Raw genomic sequence first — 21,907 nt, 5'->3', positions numbered from 1 at the left:
CAGGTATATACTATATACAGGAGGAGATGACATACAGGTATATGCTATATATAGAAGATGACATGCAGGTATATACTATATGCAGGAGGAGATGACACTCAGATATATACTATATACAGGGGAGATGACACACAGGTATATACTATATACAGGAGGAGATGACATACAGGTATATATTATATATAAAAGGAGATGACATTCAGGTATATACTATATATAGGGGAGATGACACACAGCAGGTATATACTATATACAGGGAAGATGACATACAGGTATATACTATATACAGGAGATGACATACAGATGTATACTATATATAAGGGAGATGACAAACATGTATATACTGAGGTGATGAGGTGAAAATGAGAGGTGTGAGGTGAAAATGAAAAGGTGTGAGTGCAAAATGAGAGAAGTGAGGAAAAATAGTGGAGTGATCAGAAAATGACAGATGTGAGGTTGAAATGACAAGTGTTAGGGGGGAATGAGAGGAGTGAGGGAGAAAATGAGAGGTGTGAGGGAGAAAATGAGAGATGTGAGGGGGAAAATGAAAGATGTGATTGGGAAAATGAGAGGCGTGATGGGAAAATAAGAGAAGTGAGGTGTTATAACTAACCACAGATATTTACTATGCCCAGGCAACGCCGGGCTCTTCAGCTAGTACTATATATAAAAGGAGATGACATTCAGGTATATACTATATATAGGGGAGATGACACACAGCAGGTATATACTATATACAGGGGAGATGACATACAGGTATATACTATATACAGGAGATGACATACAGATGTATACTATATATAAGGGAGATGACAAACATGTATATACTGAGGTGATGAGGTGAAAATGAGAGGTGTGAGGTGAAAATGAAAAGGTGTGAGTGCAAAATGAGAGAAGTGAGGAAAAATAGTGGAGTGATCAGAAAATAACAGATGTGAGGTTGAAATGACAAGTGTTAGGGGGGAATGAGAGGAGTGAGGGAGAAAATGAGAGGTGTGAGGGAGAAAATGAGAGATGTGAGGGGGAAAATAAAAGATGTGATTGGGAAAATGAGAGGCGTGATTGGAAAATAAGAGAAGTGAGGTGCTATAACTAACCACAGATATTTACTATGCCCAGGCAACGCCGGGCTCTTCAGCTAGTATTTTATATAACACTCCAGTGTTCCGAATGGTCATGGTTCAGAAGCGTTTTGAGGCCATCCATAAGTTCCTGCATTATTCCGATAATGCACAGTGTCCCGCACGAGATGACCCCAACTTTGACCATCTGTTCAAAGTTCGGTCGGTCATCAAACACTTCAACAAAAAGTTTTCTGAAGTGTACGTGCCCAAAAGGGACATCTGCGTGGATGAGTCCTTGCTCCATTTTAAGGAGCCGCTCGGATTCCGTCACTACCTGCCCAACAAAAGGGCCAGGTACGGAATCAAACTCTACAAGCTGTGTGAGAGTACCTCTGGGTACATCCACAGGTTTAGAGTGTATGAAGGGAAGGACACCAGGATTGAACCCTCTGAGTGTCCTCCTGTCCTGGGAGTGACTGGGAAGATTGTGTGGGATTTGGTGCACCCACTGCTGGATAAAGGTTATCACCTCTATACCGATAACTTTTATACCAGCATCCCACTCTATAAATCCCTCTCTGCGCGAGGTACCGCAGTCTGCGGTACTGTCCGCAAAAATCAGAGAGGTCTCCCAAAGATGCTACTTGGGCAAATGCTCAGAAAAGGTGAGAGCAAAGCCCAATGTAGCGACCACCTGCTGGTGGTCAAGTACAAGGACAAGAGGGATGTCCTTCTCTTGACCACCATACATGGTGATGGCAGCGCCCTCAGCACTGTACGGGGTACCTCTACACAGGTCTGCAAACCGGACTGTGTACTGTGGTACAACAAAAGCATGGGGGGTGTTGATCTCTCTGATCAACTCCTCCAACCATACAGTGCTTTGAGAAAGGCCAAGCTGTGGTAGAAAAAGCTGGCCGTGCACATTGTACAAATTGCAATGCTCAATGCTTTCCTGCTGTCACGGTGTGCGCGCCACACCGATACATCGTACCTTCAGTTCTATGAGGTAGTGATTAAGGCCCTGATATTTGGCACTCCGGAAGGAGAGGGCCCCAGTACTTCCGGAACTGAAGGTGCTCGTATAGTACCAGGCCAGCATTTTCCGGGGGTGGTCCCACCAACTGGAAGAAAAGGTAAGCCGCAAAAAAGGTGCCGAGTGTGTTACAAAAGGGGAATATGCAAGGACACCATTTATCAATGCGACACCTAGATAGATCTAGATAAGTTCCTTGGGGATCTAGGTTCCAAAATGATGTCACTTGTGTTTTTTTTTTACTGTTTAGGCACATCAGGGGCTCTGCAAACGGAACATGACGACCGCAGACCATTTCATCAAAGTCTGCATTCCAAAACGTCACTACTTCCCTTTCGAGCCCCAACGTGTGCCTAAACAGTTTTTTCCCACATATGGCATACCAGCGTAATTAGGACAATTTGGACCACAACTTTTGATGTCTAATTTCTCCTGTTACCTTTGGGAAAATTAAAAATTGGGGACTAAAAGATCATTTTTGTGGAAAAAAATAGTATTTTTTATTTTCATGCCTGGGCATTATAAACTTTAGTGAAGCACTTGGGGGTTCAAAATTCTCACCACACACCTAGATAAGTTCCTTAGGGGGTCCAGTTTCCAAAATGGGGTCACTTGTGGGGGGGTTTCTACTGTTTAGGCACATCAGGGGCTCTGCAAACGGAACATGAGGCCCCGCAGAACATTCCATCAAAGTCTGCATTCCAAAACGTCACTACTTCCCTTTCGAGCCCTAACGTGTGCCCAAACATTAGTTTTCTTCCACATGTGGGGTACCAGCATGCTCAGGACAAACTGTACAACAGCTTTTGGGGTCCAATTTCTCCTGTTACCTTTGGGAAAATTAAAAATTGGGGACTAAAAGATCATTTTTGTGGGCAAAAATAGGATTTTTTATTTTCACGCCCGGGCATTATAAACTTTAGTGAAGCACATGGGGGTTCAAAATTCTCACCACACACCTAGATAAGTTCCTTAGGGGGTCTAGTTTCCAAAATGGGGTCACTTGTGGGGGGGTTCCACTGTTTAGGCACATCAAGGGCTTTGCAAACGCGACATGGCGTCCTATCTCAATTGCAGCCAAATTTAGCTTGAAAAAGTCAAACGGCGGTCCTTTCATTCTGAGCCCTGTTGTGCACCCAAACAGTAGTTCCCCCCCACATATGGGGTATCAGCGTACTCAGGACAAATTGGACAACAACTTTTGGGGTCCAATTTCTCCTGTTACCCTTGGAAAAATAAAAAATTGGGGACTAAACCATCATGTTTATGGAAAAAATAGGATTTTTTATTTTCACATCTAGATAAGTTCCTTAGGGGGTCTAGTTTCCAAAATGGGGTCACTTGTGGGGGGTTTCCACTGTTTTACCCTTGGTAAAATAAAAAAATTGTTGCTGAAATATCATTTTTGTGACTAAAAACTAAAATGTTCCTTTTTTCCTTCCACGGTGCTTCTGCTCCTGTGAAACATCTGAAGGGTTAATAAACTTATTGAATGTTGTTTTGAGTACCTTCAGGGGTGCAGTTTTTAGAATGGTGTCACTTTTGGGGTTTTTCTACCATATAGACCCCTCAAAGTGGCTTCAAATGTGAGATGGTCCCTTAAAAAAATGGTTTTGTAAATTTTGTTTGAAAAATGAGAAATCACTGGTTAACTTTTTACCCTTATAACTTATAACAAAAAAAAAATCCGGTTCCAAAATTGTGCTGATGTAAAGTAGACATGTGGGAAATGTTACTTATTAAGTTTTTTGTGTGACATAATTCTGTGATTTAAGGGCATAAAAATTCAAAGTTGGAAAATTGCGAAATTTTAAACTTTTCCTCAAATTTCCATTTTTTTCACAAATAAACGCAGGTAATATGAAAGAAATTTTGCCTCTAACATGAAGTACAATATGTCTTGAGAAAATAATGTCAGAATCACTGGGATCCGTTGAAGCGTTCCAGAGTTATAACCTCATAAAGGGACAGTGGTCAGAAATGTAAAAATTGGCCCGGTCGTTAACGTGCAAACCACCCTTAGGGGTAAAGGGGTTAAAAAAGCTTTAACGCTGCACCCCAAATGTCTTCTATAAAAGGACTTGTGTATGATGAACCAATCTAAACATGTATTGATTAGGATAACGAACATCTTAAAATGATTCACAATCTTACCATGTGCCGTTCTTTTAGGTGAATGGAAAAATGATCAGAGCCCTGGATGTATACAGTATACAGCAATTAGAAAAGCATCATGGTTTATCCATCAAGAAATTATGGAGTGATCCTGGAATTCGTAAATGTTATGAAAAGAGAAGAGAATTCCAGCTCCTTGATTCGGCCTATTAGTAAGTTTGGGAGAATTTTTTTTTTTTTTGCATCTCCCATGCTTATTGAGCTCTTCCACAATGTACACTGCACATTTTCCATTTCGATACAGGAAAGAAACATATCTTGGTACCTTGTTAGCCAATAGATAGAAAAATATTTAGAATTGAGAGTCCTCAGTGGTTGATACCTTTTAATGGCTAACTGAAAAGATGGTAACGAATTGCAAACTTTCGAGACTACACAGGTCTCTTCATCAAGCAAAGACTAAAACAAATTCTGAAGAATCACATATTTATGCACAACATAGCACAGAAAAAAAAGGGGGGGGGTCTGTCTTATCCATGGGTTTTCCCCCTTTTTTTTCTGTGCTATGTTGTGCATAAATATGTGATTCTTCAGAATTTGTTTTAGTCCTAGCCTGATGAAGAGACCCGTGTAGTCTCGAAAGCTTGCAATTAGTTACCATCTTTTCAGTTAGCCATTAAAAGGTATCAACCACTGAGGACTTTCAATTCTAAATACAGTTTCCATTTAGGAATTTACAAAATATCCAGTTTGTGAATGCAGCGCCCCAGAGTCCTGGTCGTTGCAGTAATGTTGTTCTCCCACCAGAGGGAGCGGTGTTACGTCTGATGGCACCAAAGGAGTTCACCCTGCCAGGTATCACAGCCACACAAACACTTCACATGCCGGTCCACCAGGGGGAGCTAAGGGTTCTGTTCACCAGGCGACTCCTCACATAGGGTAAAACTGGTGGGTTGGTTAGGAAGTTAGGCAGAGGGAGAAGCTGACTGGAGGGAGAAGGAGAGGAGAGCTCCTGGCTGGAGGCCGACGAGGAAAGGTCTCCAGGTCGAGCTGGCTGGGGTGATCCCTGGTCAGATCCAGACTGTAGTTTGAGGAGGAAGGAAAGAAGGACGCGGAGCTGCGCCTGCAACCCATTCGGCAGCCTCCTAAGAAAGGACACGAAAGGAATTGTGCTGTAGTGAGTGAGCACAGAAGTCATAGCAACAGGAGTGAAACATCAGTGGGAGACCAGCTAGAAGCAGGCTGCCTCCATCTGAAGCGCAGATCCGGTGGCCGGAATACCGAGGGAGTAATAGACTCTACGCTTTACTTCAGAGACTGGCAGGGTAGTCGATTCCAAGTTGGCAGTCCGACCTAAACACCTAAGCAGACAAGGTGGCAACGCGGAGGAGGGGCGACACTAGGGTCCCTATAAAATAGCCTCAGGCCACCACCGTCATACGGGTATGTCCTATCCACCTGGGGGACAGAGAGAGAGAAGTTACAACAGTGAGGACCTTATGGTAGCTAATGCAAGTAGGGACCAACTACGTTACTGTGCGCAAGGGGAAGGCTACTGATTTCCACCTGGATAAGGGGACTCTGGAATTGCCATCAGACCTGCCGGACTCTGCCTACCCTGTCATCCGGCACTCTGGACTGTGGATGCTGAAGCCTTCAGTAAAGAGACTGCACCCCTTGTGTCCTCGTTATTCGCCGTGCCTTGCACTATCCACCACCAACATCTACTCTTCTGGGAAGCCCTGGGGATACACTTCACCTGTGGGAAGGTATACCATCTAGCTGCCATAACATCACCCCAGTGGACCCCTAAGCAGCGTCGGTCACCCTGACCAAATACCACAGGTGGCGTCATGTACATTACCATTATCTACGAACTCTGCCTTTTATTGGGCACCCCTCATAGGGTCACAGTCCGGGTCGGGCCACCGTGACATCCTCGCTGAGGGAACTGAAGGACCCGGTACCGAGTACCCCATTGCCCTTACGTGGGGGTGATCCATGTATATGTATCATAATACTTTACCAGTGTAAATTGGAGTTGTGTGCTTAATCTTTCACTGACGTGCTGGGGAAAACACATCATGAAAAGCAGACTCACCAAAACCTTGTCAAATGACAAATGCACTAGCAGGGTGCAGCAGGCCCCCACTGATAAAGGCTGGAGCAGCACAGGTGCAAGCTACTGATGAGAACAACCACCCCCACACCTCAATAGAAGGTTTGGCTGCCTAGTCGCAAAAATGCACACAGATAAGGCTTGCATAAAAAACATTTCACACAGATAGGTGTGATGCACAGTGTCTTGACAACCTATTGATCACACCCATAGTATTAGCAGGCGGACCGTCCAGCACTATATATAAATGCACCACACAAAAACCAAGCCAACATAAAGGCACCCTGCAAAAAATGATAAAAAGTGCAATAAAAAGATGATGTGCTGCGGAAAAAGAATTTGTGGTGCTTACTAATATAAAAGATAATGGATTCAGCACCGATTCCGTAAACCACTTGTTAGGGCAGCCTGCTTCCCAGTTGCATGGCCCTTCAATTGCATGGCCACTGATGGGTGAACATGTGACCATACTTGTCCGTCAGCCTCCTTAAATTGATAAGGACTGTTTATGGCCTTTCCTAGTGTTATACAATTAGAGGAAGCCAATGGACTGCAGATACAAATATGCCGTGCTTTGCAAAGTTGGAAATTAGTGTTGGACCTACAATACTTTGACATTGGGAAGTGCCACAAAAACATGTCCTCAATACATGTGTTAAAATAAAGTGAACAACCTCTACTGTATGATGCTAGATTAATCATGGCTTTCACTTTTCTGCTGACATTGGTTTCTTTTCTTGCAGTTTTTTATCCAATCTGGATAGGATCATTCAAGATGGTTATCAGCCCACAAACGAGGACATTGTTAGGATTCGAATGCCAACTACAGGAATTAATGAATATTCTTTCCAAGTAGAGAAAGTTAATCTAAGGTGAACTATGAATTGGCATTTCTTATCAACCTATCACACAGAGTATGTACAGTAGGGAAAATAAGTATTTTATACACTGCCAATTTTTCAAGTTTTCCCACCTACAAAGAATGGAGAGGTCTGTATTTTTTATCATGCGTACACTTCACCTGTGAGAGACAGAAACTTAAAAAAAATCTAGAGAATCACATTATTTGATTTTTATATAATTAATGTGCATTTTATTGCATGAAATAAGTATTTGATACAATTGAAAAATAGAACTTAATATTCTAGCCTTTGTTTGTAATTATAGAGGTCATACATTTCATGTGATTCGTGACCAAGCTTGCACACACTGCAGCAGAGATTTTGGCCCACTATTCCAAACAGATGTTCTCCAGATATTTCAGGTTTCGAAGCTGTCGCTGGGCAACAATGAGTTTCAGCTCCCTCCAAAGATTTTCTATTGGGTTCAGATCTGGAGACCGGCTAGGCCACTCCAGGACCTTGAAATGCTTCTTACAGAACCACTCCTTAGTTGTCCTGGCTGTGTTTCAGGTCATTATCATGCTGGAAGACCTAGCCATGACCAATCTTCAGTGCTCTTACTGAGGGAAGGAGGTTGTTGGCCAAAATCTCGCAATACATGACCTCATCCATTCTCCCTTCAATGCAGTGCACTCATCCTGTCCCCTTTGCAGAAAAGCACCCCAAAAGTTCTTGGGGTTCTATTCATCTTTTTTCTTTCTGTAAACTTGGTGAGTGGAGTTGATACCAAAAAGTTCTATTTTGGTCTCATCTGACCACACGACCTTCTCCCATGCATCCTATGGATCATCCGGATGGTTATTAGCGAGTTTCAAACTGACCTGGACATGTGCTGATGTGAACAGGGGGACCTTGGGTGTCCTACAGTATTTTAATCCATGATGGCGTAGTGTGTTACTAATGATCTCAGCGCTGAGATCTCTTCTCCCAAGATCTTGGTACTGAGATCTCCATCTGCGCATGCGCCGCCCCAGCAGCCATTTTTTTTCAAAGTCCACCGCATAGGAGCCATGTAACTGTGGGGGCTCTGGGCTTTTGCAAAATGTCGGCAGAGCCCCCTCAGCCCCGAACACCCGCAGCGGCGTGCCACACATCCGAACATCCTCTCATCCCAGCCTGCGGCCTGCAGCAACGCTCCACTCTTGCCTCCTCCAGCAGCGACCCTGCACCACTGCGGCCGGTAAGGTATATCCGCATTATTAGATGCACCCCCATTTTCTCCCCAAATTTGGGAGGAAAAAAGTGCGTCTTATTATCCGAAAAATACAGTATCTTGAATAATCATTGATAAATGTGAGAAAATATCGCTTCTTTCCAGGAGTTTAAATATTCATTGGACCACAAACATCTGTGTGTATTAAGTACAGAAGCTGTTCTGATTTTGTAGTACTATTCTTAGGAAAGGATTTTCTTGACATATTCTTTTTAAGACAGCTAGTACATTTCATTGTCTGATTACACAGATCGACTGTAATACAAACAGCAAGTTGTTTCGGAACTAACTTTCTTATTGTGCCATACATGGATGTAATTCCTGTGCTGTTCATGTTTAGCAGCGTATACATTTTCCCTGCATTTTAGCTGGTACAATCTTTGATTTTTCCTTCTGCTAATGTGTAACCTTCTTTTGAGATGATACAGCTGTCATCTTTAATTAAATGTAATGTCATTTCCTTGTCTTGTCTCTATGTGACTGCAGACGTCTAAATCCTCACGGCGTGCATCATGTTCTGTGAGGATCTTTGTTGTTGACGGTTAGAGGTGTTTTAACAATGTACCATCATAAGGTTGTGTTATTGTAAGCTCCCATCGACTGCCCTGCAATGTGCTCTAATGGGTTGCTATGACAGCCGGGGGTCTGTTGAAGACCCTCATGTCTGCCATCACAGAGCTCTGTTGAAACTCAGCCGTGTCTGGGTTTCAAGGAAGACGTTTGCTCTATCCAGCAATACTGAATTATTACAGTATACAGCACAAGCAATCACACAATAAAAAGTTCAAGTCTCTTAAGGTGACTAATGAATAGAGGAAAAATTAAAAAAATAAAGTTTTAAAAAACAAGAAAAAAATGAAAATCTCTCCCCACTTCCCTGTTAAATTATTAGATAGGAAAGAAATACACATATGTGGTATCACTCATAAGTCAGATCTATCAGTATATAAACTTAATGCACCACTCCATTGTTTTTTTTTTAATTTCACCGCTGGAATGGTACTCACCAACCACCAACTTCATCTGTTATCGAACATGCTCTGCTCGTCTTTTGCAAGTTGTGACATGCCAAATTGCTCCGGTGTGTGCTGTGTAATATGGAAGTTACTACCCAATGGAAGTCTATGAGAGGGAGAACGAGGCCAGAACAAGGCTGTCAAAGACTTACACATTCAGAGCTTGTGAACGTTACCTCTGACTTCAGGTCAGTCAGAAGTCACAGTCACAAGATGGCGACATGGGACCGGAGCGTCGCTGGGAAAAGCTGAAGACAGCGGCTGGTATCAGACTAGGATGAGTTAACTTAGATTAGTAGCACCACTCCAGCGCTGCATTAAAAAAAAATGCTAGAGTGGTGCTTCTAATGTAAATTTTGTGCCCCTGGTATTGTACTCACCAGCTGCCGACTTCATCTGTTATCAGCACCGCTACGCTCTTCTTCTGCAAGTTGTCACCTGCTGAACCGCTCCAGTGTTTTGCTAGGTGATCTGGAAGTCACTTCTCAATGTACAGTAAGTCTATGAGAGCCAGAACAAGGACAAAATGAGGATCTCATAGACTTACAATGAGAGATTGTGAAAGTTACCATCTCTACTTGCGGTCAGTCAGAAGTCACAGTCACAAGATGACGGTGAGGGACAGAAGCAGCATCAGGAAGAGATGAAGACAGCGGCTGGTAAGTATCAGACTAGGGTGAAGTAACAGATTATTAGCACAAGTCCAGCACTGCGATAAAAAAATGCTAGAGTGATGCTTTACAGTAATTAACCTGATCAGTAAACATCGTAAATGGAAAAAATGTTTTGACTATTGCAACACTGCAAAAAAAATACAGTAAGGAGTGATCAAAATATCATATCTATCCCAAAATAGTATGATAATAGACATCATCTTTCCCCACAAAAAATAAGCCTCCACACAGCTCCATCAACTCAAAAATTAAAACGTTACAGATGTCGGGATATGGTGGCACAATCAAAGAAAAAAATTGTATTTTTTTTTCTTTTTTTTTTTTACAAATTTCCAATTTTTTTCACAACAAAAATATGTAGAACACGCCACAAGTTTGGTATTGAATGTTCAGAAAAAACTTGGCACTCAAAATTTTGAAAAATACTGTGTTCATTTATTACACATCCAGGCAATACATTGTTGAACGTTTTCGGCCCACAACTGGACCTTCATCAGAACAAACTGGCTCAGTAGTGTGAATTTTTCCTCAAGTAACAGTGTCTGAGAGGAAGATTAAAGGGGCCTGGAGTTCAGGGTCCGATGCATAAAGGGACAGTTCATCGCCAAGAGTATGCGGTTTGAAGACCCAGCGCTTCTGCTGCATGCGAGCTATGTTACAGCGCACACCGACAGCGACAGAGCTCGCATGCAGCAGAAGTGCTGGGTCTTCTAACCGGCTATCAGTGCATACTGTTGGCGAAGTACTGTCGCACATTGTGGACGCACAGTCCCTTTATGCATCGGACCCTGAACTCCAGGCACCTTTAATCTTCCTCTGAGACACTGTTACTTGAGGAAAAATCCACACTGCTGAACCAGTTTGTTCTGATGAAGGTCCAGTTGAGGGCCGAAAACGTTCAACAATTTATTGTCTGGATGCATAATAAATGAACATGGTATTTTTTCAAAATTTTGAGTGCCAAGTATTTTCTGAACATTTGATACAACGGGGTGGACACCCTACTTGAGCACCTACAACTGACTAATACAGAGTGCCATGTTTTTTCATATGATACAATTTTGGTATTGGTCATACTGTACTCATACTGCCAGGTCATTTTTACCTCACTATGTACACCATAAAATCAATGACCAAAAACAGTGTGAGAATTGTGATTTTTTTATTTGCAATTTCACCGCACTTGGAATTTTTTTCCCACTTAACCGTGCACTATGTGGTAAAATCAATGGGGTCATATAAAAGTACAACCTATCCTGCAGAAACCTAACCCCCATATGGCTATGAGGACGGAAAAATAAAAAAGTTATGGCTCTTGGAAGAAGGAGAGGAAAAAACGAAAACGCAAAAACGAAAATTGGCTATTTTGGGAAGGGGTTAAAGGGAATCTGCCATGAGATATTTATACCTCAAACTAATGACCTGCAGGTACAGAGGCTTTCATGCTGAGTAAATCCTTAACTTTGTTGTAGAATCCTTTTTGCAGCTTGAGAAGTTCAGCACTGAAATTATATGCAAATGAGCGGCAAGTGCTGAGGTGTGAGATATTGCACTTGTAGTTCTCCTGCCCTCACTGCTCTCTGCCAGGCTCCTGTGTCTAACGGGTCATTTCAGTGACCTGCTATCCTACTCGGATCTCTCATGGTAAGGTCTTCATGACACTAGACCCAGTGTAACAATCTGCACAACCTATGGTGAGGGGACTGTATGTTTTAACACTAAAGACCCCCCATACACGTTAGACTAAAGTCAGCTGGACCCCCAGATATTGGCAGGATTGTCCAATAATCTAATATGCATGGGGGTTGATCAATTCATTTTGTGGTTAAAATGACCTGACAACATGATTCTTCAGGTCAGTATGATTATGGTGATACCACACATAAGGTGTTTTTTACGTTTTAGTTGTTAAAAAAAATCTGAACTTTGTAAAAAAAAAAAAATAAGCTTTGTGTCTGTCGCCATTTTCTTAGATCAGTAAAAGTTTAATTACACATTAGATCAGCCAACAGCAACATGTGCATTGGAGCCTCCCAGAGAAGGATCGGGCAAGTCAGATTTCAAATGGCTGATCCTTTTATTCTCCAGGCAGAAGTATCTGGAGGGGACAGAGGAGTCTCACAGCAGATGTCTCATAGAGAACATAGTAATGCTTGGCCAAACAATCTTATCTGTCAGTTGTCCAATGTCTATGGGAAGAATTAAAGGGAGTTTTACCAAGCTTGAAAGAAATCCCCAGCGAATATGGAATAACTTGCCGACTGTTGGGTGTCCAATTATTGGGTCTCCCAGTGATCCTGAGAGTGGGGCTCTGAAAAGACCTGTGTGAATGGAGATGAGGTTAAGCATGAGCACCTGCACTCCATCCATTTCCAATAGGAGTGCAGGACATAGGAGTGCTACGGTCGCCTCTTTTTAGCACTTCCATTAAGAATAAATGGAGTGGAGGTGCGCATGCTCGACTTCTGTTCCCTTCAGCCCTACAAAACCCTCTTCTCAGATTTGATGGAGTTCACAGTGGTTGCCCCCCCAGCAATCAGAACACAATCCTCTTTTCTGTGGATAGGTAAACTTGATGCAACACTTTTAATGCTTCCTGAATTACAATAGACACCATCACTCCATCTGCACATTAAAGACCTCCATATATGTTAGATGGTAGTTGGCCGAGCGATGCTTCCATGAAACAGCCATCTCAGCTGACACTCCCATACACAGGAGCACTCACTCAGCCAGTCACTCGTATATTTTCTATCATAAAGCCGCCACCTGACATGTTTGACGTCAGCTGATCTCTGGGAGAACGTTTCAATAAGGAGGGCTTTCTGAAGCAGTTTCATCTAAAAAAGTTGGCATCAAAAACTCTGTGTGCACAAAGCCTTATATGCAAAGTTTCTGCAAACAGTATCCACTTGAAATTTTGGTTGACGCCAAGCTGCTACTCATATGTAACAGGCTGTATTTTACATTCACTCACCCATAGATGTACTAATCAAAGTTTTTTTTAGAGAACTTAGATATTGATGGTGTATCCTTATCCTGGTGTCATTCATATCAGATGGTTTGGGGTCTGACACCCCATGTTTAGCTGTATGCAGGTCTGTCTGCAGCTAGAAGTGAAGCAGATCACAGCTACATACGCTGTGTAGGCTTCCTTCTTTCATATACAAACATGCATGCTCATGTATTCTAAGTAAATAAACAAAGAGTTGGGAGCACCAAAAAGCATTTTTACACAGGGCACCATTCAACCTAAGGCTGGTCCTGCTCTCATGTGTTTCCTTCAAATCACTTTTATTTTTGGGTAGATCTTGCGTTTTAAAGCGGATTCTGCTTTGGATGCCCCACTGCTGCTTATACTTTCGATTATACTCATCTACAAGCTTTCCTCTAACATACTCCAATGTAAGCTCAAAATCTGTGCGCACATCTTGTGCAGTTACAAGTGTGTCAAAGCTTTCTGGTAGACCGCTTAGTAGTAGCGCAGCAACATAGAAATCCTTTAAATCTTCCCCAATGCCCCACAGGCGCTCCACAATCTCTAGGGTATATCTTGTGTAATCCTGCATATCTTGGCCCTTATTTAGCTTAGACTTCTACAACTTTCTCATTAAATAGAGCTGTAGATAAATTTACATACACGCACAATCTGATCATCATCTATCCTGAGGGATATAGGGTTTGTGCTTTTTGATCCTTCTCTACCCAGTTTTCTGGTAGTGGGTCAGGTCTAGACGCCTGTGTGCATTTCCATGTATTTTCTCTTGTCATCAGCATCTTTACTTTAAATTTTCAGGATTAGTAGATCAGATTTTGAACTGTGAACTTCACAGAGTTGATGATGGTGGCCATCTTTGCTTCTTCTTCACTGTTGTTCTCTCTCCTCTTGTTGTGAATTCCGCTCTTGGGCTCCCTCCGGTGGTTGTAAGTGGTATGGCTGCTCCTTGGATTTAGCAGTCTGCAGCTGCTTCCACTGATTGTCTTTCTGCTCGGCCATTTATGCCTGGCTCTCTCTTCAGCCAGTGCCACTTGTCAATGGTTCCTGGTTGGATTCACATCTCTTTGGATTTCCCTGTTATCCTGACCAGTTCAGCAAAGCTAAGTCCTTGCTTGCTCTTTTCTGTCCACAGGTTGTGGACTTATCTGTTCTGTGCTTTCTATGTTTGTCCAGCTTGTCAGTATGAATTAATTCTGTGTAGCTGGAAGCTCTGGGAAGCAGATTTACCCTCCACACCTTTAGTCAGGTGTGGAGATTTTTGTAAACTCTGTGTGGATTTTTTGTAGTGTTTTATACTGACCGCACAGTATTCCATCCTGTACTATCTATCTAGCTAGACTGGCCTCCTGTGCTCATCCTGGTTTCATTCTGTGTATGTCTTTTCCCTCTCCACTCACAGTCATTACTTGTGGGGGGCTATCTATCCTTTGGGGATTTTCTCTGAGGCAAGATAGTTTTCCTGTTTCTATCTTTAGGGGTAGTTAGTTCTCAGGCTGTGACGAGGTGCCTAGGGAGTGTCAGGAGCATCCCACGGCTACTTCTAGTGTTGTGTTGAGGTTAGGGACTGCGGTCAGTACAGGTACCACTTCCTTCAGAGCTCGTCCCATGTTGCTCCTAAACCACCAGATCATAACACCTCTGCACTGTTCTCTGGATGTTTGGGTTTCTGGACCCATAACCTGTTGACAGCGGATTAATCTCTGTACTGTCCAGCCCTTCAACAGTGAATATATATTTATGCAGGAACAAAGATAACACAGCTTACAACTGATATTTCTTACAGCTTAGAATCTTAGCATCTTGCTTGTCAGCTTGCAAAGTGAAAATAAAGTGTGCTCTAGCCACACACTCACGCACACAGTGAGTGAACAGGAACTTCCTGATATTTTTTTCTTTTTAACTGTGAATTATTGGCAATATAACACTATTGCTGAAGACAGATACTCATCCACTATTAAACAGAAGTTAATAGTAGTTGTTGAAATAATAAGCATTATCCCACAAACCTGTTTTAATAGTATTTCAATAAAAGAATTTAGAGTTCATGGAGTGTTGGATTTGTGAAGAATTTACCTAATATATCTTAGAGCCAGCAAGAGATTCAGTGTACCTGCTTTTCCAAGGAATACAGATTTACCGCCTCAAAGTACAGTATATGAAATGTGGTGTGGGGAGGCAGCTGTGGGCGAGGTACGTGTCTCCTCCACTCCACCACATTACATGAAAGTGGAAGTCCTGGCTGGGTGTGTGGACTTGTGTTGTAGGGGCGTGATGCCCTTGGAGGTCGCATGTAACCAATTACATTGGTTGGCCAGGACCAGATATTTGAGAGTTCAACGAGGATTGCCACCATTTAAAAACAAACTCTTTACTCAACAATAACTTGGGGAGATTTATGTAGTTAAGATAGCAGGCACACCACTTGATGAACGTTTCCTTTACAATACAGAGTATTTTCCACACACATTTTCAATGCCTTCCTCTTCACGCTCTTGTTTTCTATCTTTACTGTTCCTTTCTACTTCACCACAGACAGCAAGGGTCATTTTCTCAACCAGCAGTTCCGCATCTTTTTCCCTTCTAGGGAACTATATTGCCAATATGGCCGCTACTTATCTTTTCTGTCTCTGACTCCCGCCCGGGACACCCTAATTGTCTTATGTACTCTGTCCAATCTAGACCTGTTAACTCTGTGAGTTATATATTCTGGGCCATACTGCTAAGCATCCTGACCCAGGCCTACTCTTTAATCAATTGCTCTGTTCTGTCAGCTGCCTTGTCTTCTCTGGAGCCTCTGATGGTGAGGTCAGACTTGTGCAGCAGGCAGCTGCCAGGTGCTACTCCAGGGTGGTGTCTGGCTGTGGCTGCTGATCCCACTTGGAGAACTGGAACACTAGGACAGGTGCGGGCATCGGGCAGGACTAGCAGATGAGCACGGATGAAACTCAGACAAGTAGGCTGGCACGGCTGAGACACAGGGCTGGCAGAGACACGGCTGGAAGGAACGGCAGAGACACAGGGCTGGCAGGAACGTCAGAGAGACAGGGCTGGTTGGTGTGGTGTATGAAGGAACAGGTAGGGACCTTTTCACACAGGAGGTGCAGGTGCGGATATGAAGTATGAAGGAACAGGTTGGGACCCATTCACACAGGAGGTGCAGGTAAGGAAACAAGGTGGAAGGAATGAAGTATGAAGGAACAGGTTGGGACCTGTTCACACAGGAGATGCAGGTACGGAAACAAGCTGGAAGGAAAGGAGTATGACGGAACAGGTTGGGACCTGTTCACACAGAAAGAGAACCGCAAGGCTGCAGATAGGAACAGTAGAGCAGCAAGAGATAGAGCAGCAACAGGAGCCAAGCAGAGCGGAACCGCAAGGAATGCAGAAAGGAGCTGCAGCAAGAGATTTCTGCAGCAGAAGCTAAGCAGAGTGGAACCGCAAGGAATACCTTCTTGCAGCAACAGGAGAAGAGCAGAGTAGAATAGAGCAGAACCGCAGGAGTGCGGAGCAGAGGTAAAGCTTCAAGAGAGCGGAGCATAGGCAAAGTCACAAGAGCCGCAAGAGTGCAGAGCACAGAGGACACAAGGAAAGACAAAGCAGGGAAAGAAGCCACAGTCAAGGAGAAAGAGATAGGACAAAATTCAGACAAGGTAAAGGAATGAGACAAGGCACAAGCACAAAAGCACAGGGACCAGGATATTCTGCCTCCTAGAGGGCAGACAGACAGGTACAAGGCAAAGCAAGGAGAACAGCCTTTAGAGAAGGCAAGACACAGAGCAAGGCCTGGCAACTCAGAAGCAAAACACAAACTGAGTTAATCCAATAGTAGAAAAAACACACATCCGCACTACTAAAAGGTCAAACTCAGAGACCGTGTTATGTTGTCGGTCTGGCACCACCGAAAGTGATACTGGCTGTGTAAATCCTCTACACCTGAATCAACGGGGTGCTGCTGCCAGAAAAAATGTACAAAGAATCCAATGGCAAAATAGAAAAAAATAGGCGCGCACTTACCCTGTTGCGGTGAATATCACTTTATTAGGACATATAAACAAACGGATAGCAGGGAGGGATCGAGTCAGCCACGGACAACGATCGTTTCGTGCTCTACAGCACTTCAACGGGTCCTCCAGGACCCAAGACCCCGGTCAAGAGGACCCGTTGAAGTGCCGTAGAGCACGAAACGATCGTTGTCCGTGGCTGACTCGATCCCTCCCTGCTATCCGTTTGTTTATATGTCCTAATAAAGTGATATTCACCGCAACAGGGTAAGTGCACGCCTATTTTTTTCTATTTTGACAAACTGAGTTAATACATTGCACAGGCGCAGTCCACAGGGTGGAGCTGCCCTAAATACTAGAGGCCTCTTGGTAATTGGTCAGGAACAGATTAGACAGGTGCGCCCTGATTCTATAAGAACCAGAGAGTTCTGGCGCCGCCCCCCTATGCACACAGCCAGGAAGCATGCAGAGAGCAGGCAGAAAGCAAGAGACACAGAGCGTAGAGTCGGTAGCAGACAGAAACCACAACATGACCCGGAGCAGTCGGTAAGATGGTGTGTGAGATGAGAGGCCATGCCGTGATGCCAGCAGAGTTGTTACATGTTCTTTCGATCACTTCTCTCTTTTTCTCTATTTTCTGTTTGTGTCTCCTCTCTTGTTAGAGACACCGAAATCATGTGGCACTGCTCATGTTAGACCTTAGGTCTTATTTCTATGCACTCTGGGCCCTTTTTAACAGAAAACTACTTCTTTCCCTAAAGATTAGCCACTCCCACACTAAGCTAATCACACCCATTAACTCTTGCTTTCCATACTGTCAAACAACACACATCATTAATGCATATTACTGTTCACATTACACAATATAGCATTACACTTGTTCTTCAAAGGGGAATGTTGGCAATATGTTACATATTACATATATATATTACATATGCATACTATATACATATATATATGTCTGAAGTTTAGTCTTTAACAAGTGAAATGCATGCTCAATTGGGTTGCGATCAGGTGACTGACTTGGCCATTCAAGAATATTCCACTTCTTTGCTTTAATAAACTCCTGGGTTGCTTTGGCTTTATGTTTTGGGTCATTGTACATCTGTAGTATGAAACGACGACCAATCATTTTGGCTACATTAGGCTGGATCTGAGCACACAGTATGTCTCTGAATACCTCAGAATTCATTCGGCTGCTTCTGTCCTGTGCCACATCATCAATAAACACTAGTGACACAGTGCCACTGGCAGCCATGCATGCCCAAGCCATCACACTGCCTCCGCCGAGTTTTACAGATGATGTGGTATCCTTTGGATCATGAGCTGAACCACGCCTTCGCCATACTTTTCTCTTTCCATTATTCTGGTAGAGGTTGATCTTGGTTTCATCTGTTCAAAGAATGTTCTTCCAGAACTGTGCTGGCTTTTTTAGATTTTTTTTAGCAAAGTCCAGTCTAGCCTTTTTATTCTTGATGCTTATGAGTGGTTTGCACCGTGCAGTGAACCCTCTGTATTTACTTTCATGCAGTCTTCTCTTTATGGTAGATTTGGATATTGATACGCCTACCTCCTGGAGAGTGTTGTTCACTTGGTTGGCTGTTGTGAAGGGGTTTCTCTTCACCATGGAGATTATTCTGCGATCATCCACCACTGTTGTCTTCCATGGGCGCCCAGGTCTTTTTGCATTGATGAGTTCACCAGTGCTTTCTTTCTTTCTCAGGATGTACCAAACTGTAGATTTTGCCAATCCTAATATTGTAGCAATTTCTCGGATGGGTTTTTTCTGCTTTTGCAGCTGAAGGATGGCTTGTTTCACCTGCATGGAGAGCTCCTTTGACTGCATGTTTACTTCACAGCAAAACCTTCCAAATGCAAGCACCACAACTCAAATCAACTCCAGGACTCTTATCTGCTTAATTGAGAATGACATAACGAAGGGATTGCCCACACGTGTCCATGAAATAGCCTTGGAGTCAATTGTCCAATTACTTTTGGTTCCTTCAAAAACAGGGTGGCACATGTTAAGGAGCTGAAACTCCTAAACCCTTCATCCAATTTTAATGTGGATACCCTCAAATGAAAGCTGAAAGTCTGAACTTCAACTGCATCTGAATTGTTTTGTTTAAAATTCATTGTGGTAATGTCTATAACCAAAATTAGAAAAATGTTGTCTCTGTCCAAATATATATGGACCTAACTGTATAATAATAATAATTTTTTATTTATATAGCGCCAACATATTCCGCAGCACTTTACAATTAAGCGGGGACATGTACAGACAATAAATTCAATACAAGTTAAGACAATTTAAACGGTGACATTAGGAGTGAGGTCCCTGCTCGCAAACTCACAATCTACAAGGAAATGGGGACACAATAGGTGAAAAGTGCTTGTTATTTCTGGTCTGGCAATTATAATAAATAGGGATTTTCATATAAAGCTGCATGATCCGGTCATCAGCCTGTGAGTTTAAGTGCAATAGTCAAGTATCAAGTGCAGTTATCATGTGCATGGAGGGTGTGGAGACAGATGAATAATAGGGTGCAGATTCAGAATAATATTTGGAAGGAGGGAACAGGGCAAAGTTAGTTTACTGAGTAGTTGATGTGGTAGGCTTGTTTGAAGAGATGGGTTTTCAATGCGCGCTTGAATAGGTCGGGGCTAGGTATCAGTCTGATCGTCTGGGGAAGTGCATTCCAGAGAGCTGGCGCAGCACGAGAGAAGTCTTGGAGACGGAGGGGCAAGGTTCGGATTACGGGGGATGTTAGTCTTAGGACATTTGTAGAATGGAAGGCACGTGTAGGGCGAAAGACAGAGATGAGAGAGGAGATATAAGGCGGTGCAGAACTGTGGAGAGTTTTGTGGGTGAGATGAGTTTATACTGGACCCTGTAGCGAATGGGTAGCCAGTGTAATGACTGGCACAAGATGGAGGCATCGGTGAAGCGGCTGGACAGAAATATGACCCTGGCTGCCGCATTCAAGATGGATTGGAGAGGAGAAAGTTTGGTAAGAGGGAGACCGATCAGAAGAGAGTTGCAGTAGTCCAAACGAGAATGAATAAAAGCGACAGTAAGAGTCTTAGAAGTTTCAAAGGTGAGAAAAGGTCGGATTCTGGAGATGTTTTTAAGATGCAGGTGACAGGAGCGAGTGAGTGATCGGATATAGGGAATAAAGGAAAGTTCGGTGTAGAATATGACCCCAATACAGCGGGCATGCTGCTTGGGAGTTATGGTTGAACCCTCCAGGGTAATTTCATTGTTGGGTAGAGTGAGGTTAGTAGAAGGGAGAAACACAAGAAGCTCCGTTTTGGAGAGATTTAGTTTCAGATAGAGGGAGGACATGATGTTAGAGACAGCCGCCAGACAATCCTTGGTATTTTGAATTACGGTAGGGGTGATGTCAGGGGAAGAAGTGTTTAATTGGGTGTCATCAGCATAGGGATGATACTGGAACCCAAATCTGCTGATTGTTTGTCCAATAGGGGCCGTGTATAGAGAGAAGAGGAGGGGGCCTAGGACTGAGCCCTGTGGAACCCCGAGGAGACGGGGACGAGGAGAGAAAGAGGAGCCGGCAAAAGATACAGTGAAGGAGCGGTCAGAGAGGTAGGAGGAGAACCAGGAGAGGGCTGTGTCCTTGAGGCCTATGGAGCAGAGCATAGTGAGAAGGAGCTGGTGATCCACAATGTCAAATGTGGAGATCCAGGAGAATCAGCAGAGAGCAATGACCTTTGGATTTAGCTGTTATTAGATCATTAGAGACTTTAATGAGGGCAGTTTCAGTGGAGTGTAAAGAGCGGAAACCAGATTGTAAGGGGTCGAGAAGAGAGTTATCTGAGAGATAGCGGATTAGGCAGAAGTGGACAAAGTGTTCCAGGAGTTTAGAGATGAAGGAAAGGTTAGAGACAGGTCTGTAGTTAGCAGTGCAGTTCTGGTCCAGGGATGGCTTTTTAAGTAAATGGGTTATGATGGCATGTTTAAATGAGAAGGGAAAGATACCTGAAGAAAGAGAGAGGTTAAATATTTTAGTCAGGAGAGTGGTGACCACTGGTGAGAGAGACTGCAGGAGATGTGAAGGAATGAGGTCACGGTTACAGGTTGTAGGCCGAGCAGAAGTGAGGAGCTTGGAAACTTCTTCTTCTGAAACAGGCTCAAAGATGTCTAGTGAGCTTGAGGTGCGGCAGGGAAGGGGATCCAGGCACTGAGGAGATTGGGCTGACATATCCTGATGGATGTGGTTGATTTTTTTCTAGGAAATAAGTGGCCCGATCCTCACCACTGAGATTGGTGATGGGGGCCTGTACTTTTGGTTTCAGGAGGGAGTTTAAGGTTTCAAAAAGTCGTTTTGGGTTGTTGGATAGTGAGGTGATGAGGGTGGTGAAGTAGGATTGTTTAGCCAGATAAAGGGCAGAGTTATAGGTTTTGAGCATGAACTTATAGTGGATGAAATCTTCTGCTAAGAGAGATTTTCTCCACTGTCGCTCTGCACACATTGAGCAACGCTGAAGAAAGCGTGTTTGCATAGTGTGCCAGGGCTGCCGTTGTCTGTGTCGGATCTTTCTGCGTGTAGAAGGTGTTGCTTCATCTAGGGCATTCTTCAGTGCATTATTGAAGTGTGACAATGCTAAGTTATATGCCTAGTTGACTGTAATTCATATACTTGTTGTACTTTGGTTTCACTTTCTCTCTGGTAAAAGGTTTTTAAGACTTCCTGTTATGCTGTATTAAGAAGCTGATGCATGTACCTCATGTTCTGTGAAGATAGTCT

General features: G+C 43.4%; 1 protein-coding gene across 2 annotated transcripts in view; it reads left to right on the top strand.

Moving 5' to 3' along the window:
- Positions 1 to 21,907, top strand: part of LOC138649222 (guanine nucleotide-binding protein subunit alpha-11-like) — a 123,629-nt gene that overhangs the window by 56,570 nt on the left and 45,152 nt on the right. For both annotated transcript variants that reach the window (XM_069739443.1, XM_069739434.1), the window contains exons 3-4: positions 4,273 to 4,427; positions 7,078 to 7,206. In XM_069739443.1, coding sequence (XP_069595544.1) covers positions 4,273 to 4,427; positions 7,078 to 7,206 — 284 coding nt within the window. The remainder of the gene's footprint in view (positions 1 to 4,272; positions 4,428 to 7,077; positions 7,207 to 21,907) is intronic.

This window comes from Ranitomeya imitator, chromosome 1 (genome assembly GCF_032444005.1).
Source record: "Ranitomeya imitator isolate aRanImi1 chromosome 1, aRanImi1.pri, whole genome shotgun sequence".
NCBI lineage: Eukaryota > Metazoa > Chordata > Amphibia > Anura > Dendrobatidae > Ranitomeya > Ranitomeya imitator.
Note: the sequence above shows the minus strand (reverse complement) of the source record. Positions and strands in the feature narration are given on the sequence as shown.